The following is a 14,481-nucleotide window of genomic DNA, read 5'->3' as shown; positions in this document are numbered from 1 at the left end:
AGCCCTAAAATGAAAATATTTAATGACCATTGTCAAAACAGAGAAAATAAAAGATTCCAGTAAAATCAGTAAATTAATAGAGTAAAGAAAGATTTCTCCTACCGGTTATGTTTTGGATCTTCTGAATTAATGGGAGCAGAACGGGCTCCAGGTGATCAAATCTTAGAAAGAAACATCCTGGTAGTGATATACAGGACTCATCAGTGAGGGTTGATAATCCATCCATGCTTAAAATATGACAAAATAAGAAAAAATGCATTTGTTGTTTTTTATCCATGCTCATGAATGAGTAGGCATTAGTCACAGACTGCCCCATTAAATCGGGTGCCACCATTGCAATCAGTAAACAGTTAAATTGCTGGTCACTGCTTCCCAATGAGAAAAGCAGTGCAGCTTTAGGTTAAACCATTCAGATAAATGCTCTGAGCCTGCAAAAGAGACAGGCATTGTTCAGAGAGGGGAACTCACATTTATGATGTCTATTCCCTAATAGGGCATATTTGCAGAGGATGCCCTGGTGTAGCAGACCACGCACTCATTTTGAGCACTTTAAGAACTTTTCATTTGATGCAAAAATTAGTTGTATTACCTTCCATCTCCTTGGGGACTTTCTTGGAATAATGACCCCATTGGAAGGTGGTACCAGTTTGTTGTGCCTGCAATAGTTACCGATACATGTGATCCAACCACACGACTGCCTGGAGAAAGAAAAAAAATAAACGAAAACAAGAACACAAAAAAATAGAAATAAGTAAAATGGTTATCTATTGGTAAGAGAAATACATCTGAAAGAACCATTGGCAATTTATTTTTTCCCCTTGTTCCGACAGCATCAAGAGAACACACAAACTCCCCCTCTGTCAAATCAGATCCTGCAACTCACGTGTAACTCCCTCTACTCTTCTTGCTAGCCTACACACTGTAATGTTGGTAGAATCTGGGACCATCTGACCATCTACTGGGGAGAATGCGGAGGACTACAATTCTGCTCCCCCTTGACATTCAGCTTATCAATATGGTCATGTCGAAAGCCTGATATTTTGTTCCCAAGAAAGATAACCCAACACTAGAGGTGTCTGACAGTAGCTGAAGAAACTGTTACACTGGGCAATAAATACAATTATTCATACGATCCAGATTCTCATCATTGCCCAGTTTAAAACGGTCACGTGATTGACATTTGCCCATTTGGCTTTGATAGTACATTTTATGAATAAAAAAAAAAAATAAAGACCTCGTTGAAAAAAATATAGTCCACATAGCTCATAAAGTGGGTGCCTATTAGATATCAGTTAAGTGCAATACTACAACCTCCTTTCCCCTGAGATCAGGTATACTTGATGAAACTAGGAAACCAAGTAAAGGTTTTCCAAATTTTACAGTATTTGCTAAAGAAAAAAAAAAAATGTCATATGCCCGAATGCCATAATTCAGTTTCTTGCTTTCAGTCTTCTTCCTGGCCACAGCTGAAGCCTGCACTGGCTATCACAACAAAACAGCAGTAGCAAGACTGATTAGCCATTCTCGGGGCGACAGCCTCCGAAAAATATATGACGGGGTCATGCTCCGGTCGGGAGAACCGCATCTATTCCGCGCGTCTTGGTCCATGAGGAGTCCGAGATCCACAGACGTCTGCATGAGCCCTTAACATAGGAATTTTTCTAACATGTAACATGACAAGACTTGAATTTATATGGCCATATTTTTTCATAGCCACCCCAGTTATATTAAAAGGGAGCCATGTAATACTGACGTTACTCCAGCAGGCAGTACTGGATTTACATCTCAGGAACCTGTAGGCTCCTTATAAGCTAACCATCAAGCAGGATAAGTTTGTTTTTGTTTTTTTGATCTAGGGCAGTGTTCCCCAACTCCGGTCCTCAAAAGCCACCAACAGGTCATGTTTTCAGGATTTCCTTAGTATTGCCCAGGTGATAATTGCATCACCTGGAGAGGCAATAATTCCATCACCTGGGCAATACTAAGGAAATCCTGGAAACATGACCTGTTGGTGGCTCTTGAAGACCGGAGTTGGGGGAACACTGATCTAGGGTATGGAATCCCACAATAAATATATTCTATGCTATATGGCAATGATTTTATTTTCGTAATTTGCAAGACATAGCTGAAAAATTTTGGACATCTGCAGTATCACGAATAGTCAAAGGGGGCTATTTTACAAAGGTTTCCACCCACGTCCAGGCATCTTAAAATAATAGATTTAGGAGTGGATTGGTTAATTCCACATTATAAACTGTCTGCAGTGATGGCTTAGACCTGCTCGATTCAGCATAGTATAAGGTCTCATTCAGAAAAAAAACGAGCCTTAAGGGTCATTGACTTCAATGTGAAAGCTACTGTAAAAAACACATTAAAAAGGGATAGTTTACCTTTCATTTAGAATTCCATGTACTTTCTTTATGTAAAAACAGTCAATTGTGCTTACCCCTTACTTCTCCATCTCTGCTGCTAACCCCCCTTTCTTCTCCCCCCACTGTATAGGTGATGTGACAGTGACATCACGCAACTGCTGCAGCCAATCACTGGGTTCAGCAGGGATACCGATGTAGACAGCACAAGGCCGCCGAACCCAGTTATTTTAACGTACAGTAAGACTATCGAATTGGGAAAAAATGGATAACCTCATTAAGTCATGTATGGAAGTAAAAGGTTTGCGTACACTAACAAATTTCATATTCATCAAGCCATTTCTGCAGACTTTTGGAGTGTCAGCCTTTATCATTCCCAAAGCATTGAGCGGCTAACAAATATGCATAATGTGAATAGATAAGTTCATTTCTAGTGTACACATAAACTGCAGCCAAAACCTTGCTTTCCTCCAGCGTGTTAAGGAAACCTATAGGTACAGGCCTAGTGGTAAATATTGTCCTGACCACAAGGTGAATCAGAAGCCTCACGGAGTTTCATCTAGTAATAATAACTACTTATTTATTACAAAATTGGTGCCGATATTTAAAGGGTTTGTTCTGTTAGCCACATTAAAAAGAAGTTTCAATCAAAATGTATGACTTGAAGGATGTTTTTAAAGTCTAATGATGTTTGTGCATAATTGTATACATCTGTATGGCCATTAGTCCAAATGAGCAAATAATTTTCTAAAAGGCAACTTCTACCTCATATCATGACAAGCTTTCACAATTTAGCTTATAAAATGGTGTGTTCCCACGGTCAGTAAACGCTGCGGGTTGGAGAAATCCCATCTCCACTTTGTGTGCACGGACTCCTCCGGCTTCCCTGCGGAGACAGACATGCAACACATCTATTTATCTTGCGGAGACGCTCAGTCTCCGCAAGATAAATGTCATCATTCCATTGTATTGGGCATGGTTATTTCGCATGGATCAATGAACACATGCGGAATCACCTGCGTTTCAAAAGCCGGCAGAGCTTTGGCCGCAGCCGACATGTGCTGTGTCCAAAGCGCTGCCTAATACTCACTGTGGGGACATACCCTAACAGGTACCTGTATTTTTAGCCTATTCAAATTAAAAGTGTCATGTGTGCGCACATGAGAAAACACAATATTTCTAATATGTCTTGTTTCAGGTAATGCTCACAAGTTCTTTCCCCTACAGGAACACAATTTTCTTTTGTCTCTGTGCTAGTGGGTGGAGGCTAGGGGCTAGAATATCTCCCATACACAGCACACAAGGGATTCCTGTAGCACGTGTTGAGAAGCAGTAGCATGGAGTATATCATACAGCAGTACTAGTAATGTAGCTGTGAATCCAGCTTTGGGGTCATGCAAAATCTTTACAAAAAAGCTGCAGCACAGAAGACCATTACACACCGTTTCTCCCTCTTTCCTATAAAGACTTCAAAAAAGTACATATTGTGTTGAAGATTGCAGAAAGGTTTCTTATTTTGGCTTGTACTATTGAGGTTTGCAAAGTTTGTTGATCATGTAGAAGATATCCTTTACCTGGTGTTCGTTTTTCTTCCCAAATCTGTTGTGGAGTAATATAGTACTCAATATTCATTGGAGTTCCTAATGGACATAAGTTAAAGAAACTGTACTTAGAAAAGAAAAAAGGCAAAAGGATGAATTTATACATAAAATTTCATTTGTTCTCTGGAAAGTGCTTTTCTGAATTCATTCAGTTTTGAGTAAAATTGGGCTTTTAAATGCTTTATGTAGTTGCTGCAACACTTTACCTTTATTGAGGCTTGTTTTGCTTCTGTTATAGTCACTAGCTTTTTGTCTTTGAAAATACGTTTTGTGTCTACTATAAGTAGGATGATTTTTCTGCCATCTGCCTCAGTATCCCAATTTTTCCATAGTCATGTATTATTTTTATTTTTGCATCCTAAAAAAGCTTGTAACTATTGACCATGACATTTTGGGATATAGCAAAGATGCAAAGCAAATTCTGGACCTGTTACTGGAGGTTGAATGATTCATCTGCAATGTGGTAATCAATGTTCTGTATCTGCATTATACACAACTGTGTCACCTGAATCCGATTGTGCATTACAGGCAGGGCCAGCTCCAGGTATTTGTGGGCCCCTTTAACACACACCATGATTTGTGATGCAGATACATCAGAGAAAAATAGGTGTAGTACAATGCCAAATATTTCACTTACTTCTTACATTACGAGTGATATCTATTGTAAAATTATACAATAGCTCAGAAACCAGAGATTATAGTCCTCCATACAGTATTATGTGCACCAGATAGTGCTCCATGCAGAATAATGACCCACAAATATTGTTCAATATAATAAAAGATGGACCCAATATAATTTTTCAGTGGTAATGGGCCCCATATATTGCTCCATACAGAATATGGTGGATCCCATATAATGCTCCATATATAATGGGCCCCATATAAATGTTCCAAACATGAAAAAAAAAAAAAAAAAAAAAAAAAAAGAGGAAATTGAAATACTCACCTCTACTTGCTGGCCGCTGCTCTGCTCTGGACTCCTCACAGTCACCGCCTTCCGGCTCTCTGCACTGTGACTGTTAAGAGCAGAGGACACACACTAGTCATGTCATCGTGCCGTCTGACCTGAACCTCACAGAGTCCGGAGACGCAGAAGATGCCGCAGAGGGGAGAGGCAAGTATTGCAAGTGGGGTGGAGGGGGTGAGTAGGGCCCACTCGCGGGTGCTGGCAGTGGGCCCCCATAGTGCACTGGTGTCCCCAATGGAGAGTGGGCCCCTAGACTGCTCAGAGCCCTGGCATTTGCCTGGGTGTGGACGCCAACCCGAATTACAGATGTTACATTATTTTCTAGGTGAATATGGCAATAATTCTCCATTTTTTTTTACAGTATTTCAGTGAAATACCTCTTAGGCTTAATTCGCACTTCAGTATTTTTGACTATTATTTTGATGCCAAAAATTGGAGTCTCTCCAAAACACAGAACAGGTGTCAGTCTTTCAATTTTAGTTTCTATGTCTGAGAAATGCAAATGGAGCGCCCCGTCAGGGCAGCAGGGTACTCGGTATCGGGTCCTGCGGTTCACGGTGGCTGACCCAGTCCGTGGCCCTGGGACTTCCATGCAAAAGGGAAAGGTCTTTAAAGGGGAAATGTTTGTGACGCCACCTGCGGTATTCGGTCAGGGTGACCGACGCTGCTTTAAGGGGTCCGCTGGGGTGATGTTATGGCAGCTAGATGGTATACCTTCCCACAGGTGAAGTATGTCCCCAGGGCTTCCTGGTGTGTAGATGGTGGATGGTGAGTGGCGCAGTGAAGAATGAGGACACAAGGTTGCAGTCTCTTTACCTTTACTGAAGACTTCAGCATCCACAGTCCAGAGCACCAGATCACAGGGCAGACAGAGTCAGGCCGGTTTAGAGGCAAGTTCAGAGTCCCCTTGTCCAGGTTGAAATCAGTAGCCTTCCTCTAGCGCTGCAGTGTTGTAGTCCTTTACTGCCAAGCTTCTCATAAAGGTCCTCACAGATGTTGTAGATGTTATGTCTCTCTCTCTCTGTCCCCCAGATGGATAGGACAAACCCGTATGACCGGTGGCTTGAGGCGGTTTATAGGGACTCTATCATGCCCCAGCCTCTAAGGGGTGCCACCTTGGATCCTGGGTATAGGGCTGGCAGGTAATGTGAAATTAGCTGTCCTGCCGGTCTCTGGAGCAAGGCATAAAGGATCGTTGCTCCCTCGGTGTTCCGGCTACCGAGATCCTGTGCCTCAGAAGGAAGCAGCCTGTGTAGGGCTGGTCCCCTTCTGGTATCCACTCCTTTGCTACGACTTCTTCCACCCTCTCTGCAATACAGTTCTCTTTCAGTGTCTTTCTGGAAGCTGCAGCTCTCAGGGCATGCACAGCTCCGTGTCCTTCTGTCTTGATCTCTGACAGGATCCCACCCCTGTCAGGGACCAACTACCTGAGCGAAGCTCAGCCAGCCAACCAGCAACTAACTCACATTCCCTACAGGTCACTAGTCTTACCTAAGTGTGGGGAGTGACCTAATAAATAGGAGCAGAAGCTCCCCCTGGTGGCCTGGAGTGTGGAATGTGTTGCATGTTTGTGTTACCTGGATGCAGTTGTCCTTCTTTGCCTCCAAAACATAACATCACCCTCCCCTAGAGGAGAATGACATTACTGCAAAGACCAGGACCCTGGGACGCTGCACAAACTTCTGCCCAAATACTGACATGTGAATAAGCCCTTAAAAAAATAAATAAAAATAATTTTTTCCCCTACTCAACAACCCCAGCTTAAATCACTTCAAGACCACAGAGAAAATAAACATGCTACATATCTCCCACACGTCTAGCAATGTCAGTGCTGCCATTAACAGTGGATCACGTGACATTGATGGGACATTGAATTACTGCATTAGTCGCATGACACAACATAGTGGATGTCCACTCTGAAGACATACCAGCTCCAATCAAATCAGCGATCAGTCATGTGATGCAGTAGTCATATGACAAAAATCAGCTGCTGGTGACTGGCTGCAGCCTTTATTCTTTCGCCAGAGTGGAAGTCCTCTCTAACTAAATATTGATGAGCTGCAGTGGGAAATTTGACGGTCAATCTACTCCCAGAGGATAACCTATTTTCTATGGGGCCCACAAGTAACTAAGAAGGATTCTTTTTCCCTTTTATTGGACAGCCCCTTTAACTCAACTTTTTTTCTATTTTAATGGGGAATACTATAGGTAAAGTATGGGGGCAAACATTTCACCATTTCTGGCAGTTTATATGGCCCTATGGGAGAATATGAACATTTTTCTCCCATCAGGCAGAAATTTTGAAGGTTAATTGGTCTAGCAGGATTTCTACGTTAATGAACCAATTAAGACTTTGGGACGATTATGTGTTGGCCACACCAAGACCTTTTAAAATATTTGATTGACAATTGCATCAACACAACATTTACATCAGCTGTTTTTGATACAAAGGTGTTCTTTTTGTAGACACAACCATCATGTCTACAGTAACGAACCATAAATCGGATATGTCTTAATGCATGCTAATTTGTGTCACCTTATACATGTTAAAAAGAGGTTTCCATTTGTGACAGGTTTCTGTTTCATTGGAATTGAAAGTGTTAGTTTATCAAGCATAAACTGATAGAAAACTTTTGTTTTTAATGATGAAGCATTATGGATTTTTTCCATGAATACTCATTTTCCAGCTGGTTTCAATTTTAGATATGACTTGGTTATCATCTGTGAAATGTACTGTATATTTAAAAAGCAAAAGGATACATTTCTATAATAGCAATATAGTGGATCTATTTTTAATTTTGTAACAATTTATTGTATCAGTGTCATTTGTGTCACAATTTGTTGTACAAACATTTAGCGATTGGCTCTGCCTTAGGCCTCATTCAGATGTCTGTTGCATATACATGTTCTTTTACAGATGCAGGTTATATCAGTTATAAAAACAGGAGTGGACAAGCTTTTCAGCTCCTCTTCTGAAGACCTTAGTTAGTTGTTGGAAAGTACTCAGAGTTGGAACACACATTTACCATCCAGCATTGCTTAAAGAGGTTTTTCCACAAACAAAAGTGGGATTTTAATTAATAGATCTTGGAATAATAACAAATTCCATTTTTTTGTGTGTTTAATAACATATTCCTGTGCTGAGATAATCTTATAAATGCGACCCTGCGGTGTGCTGTGTAATGGCGGTGTCTGACCGTACTGGAACATGGTCTGATCATACCACATTCAGGAAGGGAAATTTTTTACCTCACAAAAAGAATCAGCCGTGATCCCCTTACTCTCTCTCTTTTGCTTCCTCCCATGGCCGGTAGATGTGGTATGATCAGACCATGTTCCTGTACGGTCAGACACAGACATTACTCAGCAGGGGCACATTTATAAGATTATCTCAGCACAGGAACATTATATTTACACACATCCAATTGTAAAAGTTACTATTATCCAAAATCTATTGATTAAAATGAACGTTTGTTTGTGGGAAAACCCGTATAAGGGTGTTGTGTGTGGAGAAGAGAGAAGATTATACTCAGTTAGCAAGTTCTAAAGTAACCAAGCAGCAGAAGTAGTCTACAGCAGCAGGCAAGTGGGGTGCCTATCGATAGAGTTATCTATACTACATAAGAAAGTGAAATGTTAGCCATACCTGAAAGCTCTGGTGAAGGAATACTAGATTGGCCAGGGTGGGACACGTGTTCCCCTAAATGAGACAAAGTGGCACCTCTGGACTCTGTGGCCCGTATAAATTACAAATTAAGAATAGTTGTGATGTACCACAGCGACACACCTCGACTCGTACGGCTCACAAGGGAAGATGGAGGCCCTCAATCAGAAATGTGCTACTACATGTAACCAACAATTTTATACCTCTGAATTTTGCGGAAGATGTGTTACTTAAGTAACATTTCTGCCATCTGTACATGTGCTTTACAAGTTCATTCAAGATTATTTTCTTACTCCGGTCTCATATTCATCTCTACTTCGTTGGGTCCTGGCTAGGGATGAGTGGACCCATGGATGTTTTTCAGGTTAGTCCAAACGACAGTCCAAAGTTCGGTTCAGGTACCAGAACTCTACTTGGGCTTGAACCCGAACCACATAGAAGTCAATGGGAACACGAACTTTGGTGCTGTAAAATGGTCGTAGTAAGGGCTATGGGGCTGCATAGCAGTCTGCGCCCCAAGTCACATAGCAGTCACTTCTGCTTTTTGCTGACTCCACTGGCTGTGATTCTGTGGGCCACCTGGCCCAGCCTCACATTTGGAAGAGATTGAGAGCACTGATGGCCAACCACTTGTTCATTTGAAAGATGAGTACATGGGAGGTTAAGTACAAACGATCAGCGGACCACTGCAGCATACATCAGATGATGATGATGAAACACAGTTGCCAACTGCTGAAGCTTTCTGCTGTGTGCAGACCTGCAAGGAGGGCATGGGTGAGGACTGGGTGGAAGATCACGGGGGTGATTATTATTATGGTTTACTATTAGAGCACCTTTGATTCCATGGTGCTGTACATGAGGAGGGGTTACAGACAAAACACAAATAGAAATTACAATGAACAAACGAATAGTGACAGAAATACAGAATGGAGAGGACTAGTGATGAGTGAGCATGTTCGTCACTACTCGTTATTCGCTCGAGCATCAGTGTGCTCGAAATGCTTGGCGAATATATATATTTTTTAATGCTCAAGCAGGAACTAGAGTCCCCATCCCACATGTTTGGTGCTTTTTAAACAGCCAATGAACATGTGGGAATTGCCTGCCACTCACTGTAATGCTGTAGCCATCTTGGTTGTGGCATTACTGGGATTGGTTGGATATACAAGACTTATGACGCCATGCTCAGCACACTGTACCCCGGACGTAGGCAGCTTATGGAGAGGTGTTGGTGAGAGGGACAGAATTGTAGCTGCATATTAGCCAGGGATTCAACCACATTTATATTTTTGTAAAGTACAACAGTCCTTCTTAGGGCTAATTAGAATACATATTAATACTGCTGTTAGCAGCACTTAGAGAGATATTGTGCTGAACGGATCTTGTAGGACAGGACAGGGTGAATTGCAAGTCCTTTATGCTGCAGTCTGCAGCTCATACCAAAACCCCTTCTAAGGACTAATAATATTATTTTTGTTCTTAATCCTGCAAATTGTTCTGAGCAGGGAAATATTATACACCATTTTTACTGTGCATCAAAAGCATACAGCCAGACTTGGTTGGATCTCAATAGCATTGCTATATGGACACTGCAGTCTCATTCGTCCAACTCAATTGGGCAAATTTGCCTGGCATTGTAATACTGCCAATTTTTTGAGCAGCGAAAATTTAAACCACATTTATCGTGCTATAGTTGAGCTTGCAGCTTTTTTCAAGATGGAAATATCACACACACCGAAGTGGACATAAGTCTAATTGCGAGCACAGAAGCCGAAGACATGGGCAAAGTGAAATGGTCCTTGCCACGGGAGCACAACAAACACACACACACACACACACACACACACACACATCAATCTAGCTTTCTGTCCCATTTTGAAGGGGGGCATGGAAAACCACTCTTGAAGCCAGACCAGTATGAAGAGGTTGTTGGATAGATAGCAGATAAATGCTTCCAGTCACTGTGCAAGCACCACTCTGTCTTCCACACGGTCAAGTCTCAATAGCGGTGATTCTGGACCACATAATCCTCACCTTGATCCTCCTCCTTCCTTCCATCATGCAGTGTGCCTGGAGACAAATGATTCCACACTTGAACACTTCAAAGAGCTGTTCACATTTCCATTTACAGATTCTTGCCTCTCATCCTGCCTGTTGCAACCGAGACATGAGGAGATTGCATGTAGGGATACTCAAATAATTGAGCAGCCACACGCACAAGATGGCTGCGGTGGGAAAATTCAATTACGGTCACAAGAGCTGGATGATGATGAGACAATTGCCAGCAAGTGGGGTAGACGAGGAATGAGGTAGACGATGAAGTCACTGACCCCACCTTGAAAGTTGACATGCAGAGCGAAGATAGCAGCGCACAGGGGTGGGGATCCACAGCATGCAGGAAAAGGCAGTGGGGTGGCTAGAGACAACTTATCAGGTGGGCAACTGATCCCCAAAGCACCAACATGGGTGAAGTTGCCAAGCCAAGGTTTAGGTGTTCACAAGTCTGGCGCTTTTTTTTTTTAAAGACAGTCCAGTTACCCTAAAAGAAGCCATTTGTAACATCTGCCATGCCAGCATCAGCAGGGGCAGCACAACTACAAGCCTGAGCACCACCAGCACATGCAAGCAAAGCACCTGACTACTTGGGTCGAAATCCGGGGTCCATAAACCGTGTCTGTGGGTGACACAAAGCATCTTCCCCTGTTCTGCGGGCACGCCAATCCCTTTTTCACGACAAACGTGAGGATGCACCTGTTGCACGTTTACAACCACCATCAGCAACTATGTCCACATCCTTGTACCAGTACAGCATTCAGTTGTCTCTACCTCAGTCCTTGGAGTTAGAACACAAGCGTAAAATATGCTGCCACCCACAGGCTATAATGCTAAAATTACCACATTTCCAGACTGCTTGCCCTGGAGATGTTGCCATTTAGGCTTGTGAAGACGTAACCTTTCCGCAACCTCATGATGGCGGCCGTACCTTAGTACTCTGTCCCCAGCTTCCACTGTTTCCCCGCCTTACACATGCATGTGTCCTATAACATCAGCCGTGCCCTGACCAACACGGTGACTAGGAAGGTCCACTTAACCACAGACACCTGGACAAGCGCTTGTGGCAAGGGACACTACATTTCCTTGATGGCACACTGGATGAATATTGTGGAATCGGGGACCCAGTCAGACCCTGGGAAGAAATACGTGCTACAGACAGAGGATTGTGGGCCCTGATTCAATTAGGGTTGCCCCCACCTTCTACAGAAGTTCCTGCACCTCCTCCTCACCCTCCATCTCACAAGTGTCAACATCAGTCGCAAGCTGGAAGAACTGCAGCACTGCCTTGGCCAAGTGGCAACAAGCTGTGCTGAAGCGAATTTGCTTAAGTGACAAACCACACATTGCCATAGAGTTGTTGAAAGGTCTAACAGATCAGACTGATCTCTGGCTATCACCCCTGAACCTACAACCAGACATGGCAGTGTGTGACGATGGCCATAACTTGGTGGCAGCTTTGTAGCTTGGTAACCTCGCACATGTACCATGACTGGCCCATGTGCTCAACTAAATGGTTCAGCGAAAACCTACCCAGATCTGCCTGAGCTACTTGTGAAAGTACGCCACGTGTGTGCTCATTTCCTCAAGTCAGCTACAGCTGCTGCCACCCTGGCAGTGCAGCAGTGTTTGCAAATTCCAGCTCACCGACTGGAATACTACTCAAACATAGTAAGAGGGTAACAGTGGGCTGATACTTTATTCGATATCACCAACAGTCAATAACAAAATACAGTCCCAGCAAGTATATAAGATGGTGAAAGTAACAGGAGTCTAACCCTGGCACTAGCTTGCCAGGAATTAGAATATCTGCGACTTCGGGGCTACCCCAAGCAGTGGCACTCCGCTTTTGGCAGGCACCCACAGAGAGGAGGTAGAGCAAGCCTAGGAAGCTGACAGTCCATTGAGGTATGTGGATAGGTGACCAGATTGGAAAACCCAGGTTGAGACACATTTCTATGGGTACAGTGATGGGCAGTGGATCAAATGTGTATTCCTTCAGTTGGTGCCATTGTGCCTTGGTTGCTCTCCTCTAGAGTCTCTCTGTAGAAGGAGAGAGATCCTTTTTATACCAACAGCTGTCCTTCAGGGCAGTATCCACAGGTTTCAGGGGAGGTGAGGAAGTGATCGCTCATTGTTCAGGTGTTCAATTAACCTGTATATTTTATCCTTCAATGTTTGCAGAACGTCAATTTGCTTGGACTGATAACACTGGTCAACAGCATTTTTGGTGCCAAAGATATTTCATCGAATTTAGGGTATTTTTGGGGTGCTGATTCTGAATATGTCATCAGTTTTGCCAGATTGGCTCAAGTTTTTGAGATTTTTGGTATCTTATTTATAGCACTTGTTGGTAAATGCGACGCATCATCTCATTAATTTCTTTGGATTAGTACTTGAACTGAGCAGTTCTCAATATAGTTTTGTGTTAATTAGTGTTCTAAAAGTTTGTTCATAGCTTGATTTTTGCACTAACTTTATGTTGTTGTCTGTTTTCCAGTGAAAAGCATGAACTCATCAAGAAGAAGTTGTCTTAACGATCCAGACTCATTCTGTTACATTTGTGGTGAATACACACTGCCAAAACATAGAAGAAACATAACAGACTTCGTAAAAAAAGTGTATTTTGCCTATTTTGGGGTTATGCTTGGGGACCAAGACAAGTTTTGGGCACCACACATAGTGTGCAAAGCATGTATCGAATTATTACGAAAATGGAGCAAAGGACAAAGAAAAAGCTTCAAATTTGGTGTTCCAATGGTGTGGAGAGAGCCAAAAAATCATCATGATGACTGTTATTTATGGTAAACACAGGTACAGGCACATCTTCACAATGAGGGACAGGCCTTCTTGCAGATTCCATGTTACTCCCATTTTCGTTTCTTATGCTTATTGAATCCTTGCACTTGCACTGCACAGAAATAACAGTCATCATGATGATTTTTTGGCTCTCTCCACACCATTGGAACACCAAATTTGAAGCTTTTTCTTTGTCCTTTGCTCCATTTTCGTAATAATTCGATACATGCTTTGCACACTATGTGTGGTGCCCAAAACTCCCAAAATAGGCAAAATACACTTTTTTACGAAGTCTGTTAATGTTTCTTCTATGTTTTGGCAGTGTGTATTCACCACAAATGTAACAGAATGAGTCTGGATCGTTAAGACAACTTCTTCTTGAGGAGTTCATGCTTTTCACTGGAAAACAGACAACAACAAAGTTAGTGCAAAAATCAAGCTATGAACAAACTTTTAGAACACTAATTAACACAAAACTATATTGAGAACTGCTCAGTTCAAGTACTAATCCAAAGAAATTAATGAGATGATGCGTTGCATTTACCAACAAGTGCTATAAATAAGATACCAAAAATCTCAAAAACTTGAGCCAATCTGGCAAAACTGATGACATATTCAGAATCAGCACCCCAAAAATACCCCAAATTCATTAAAATATTTTGGACACCAGAAAAAAATTTTTTTTTTGTTGACCTGTGTAATAGCTCGTTAACAAGCAGTCACCAAATTAAAGGGAATGTCACCCCCTGGGTCACTTTAAAGCTTTTACTAGGGGCAAACAGGTGATAGGATGGTTAAAAAACTCTTACCTATATGCCCCATAGCTTCAGTGTAGTTGAGAAATTGAGTTTTAATCTTTTATGTTAATGAATTCTTACAGGCCCCTGGGGCATGCGTTGCCGGGAAGAAATCTCTGCCTCCTGTCTTCATTGTCATACCACACCCTACCATGCCTGTCACATTGCCCTGTGATGTGCAGGTGTGGGGCCGGACTACTGCACAATGATTAGCCTGCGCATGCGCAGAAGG

The 14,481-nt window shown here is 42.4% G+C and overlaps 1 protein-coding gene across 1 annotated transcript in view; it reads right to left on the bottom strand.

Moving 5' to 3' along the window:
• Positions 1–14,481, bottom strand: part of LOC143782098 (mediator of RNA polymerase II transcription subunit 1-like) — a 108,191-nt gene that overhangs the window by 35,143 nt on the left and 58,567 nt on the right. The window contains exons 10-12 of the mRNA XM_077269212.1: positions 3,944–4,009; positions 590–698; positions 103–227 (exon numbers count right to left, since the gene is read on the bottom strand). Of these exons, the coding sequence (XP_077125327.1) occupies positions 103–227; positions 590–698; positions 3,944–4,009 (300 nt within the window). The remainder of the gene's footprint in view (positions 1–102; positions 228–589; positions 699–3,943; positions 4,010–14,481) is intronic.

This window comes from Ranitomeya variabilis, chromosome 6 (assembly GCF_051348905.1).
Source record: "Ranitomeya variabilis isolate aRanVar5 chromosome 6, aRanVar5.hap1, whole genome shotgun sequence".
In the NCBI taxonomy this organism is placed as follows: Eukaryota; Metazoa; Chordata; class Amphibia; order Anura; family Dendrobatidae; genus Ranitomeya; species Ranitomeya variabilis.
This window is presented reverse-complemented; position numbering and strand designations above follow the sequence as displayed.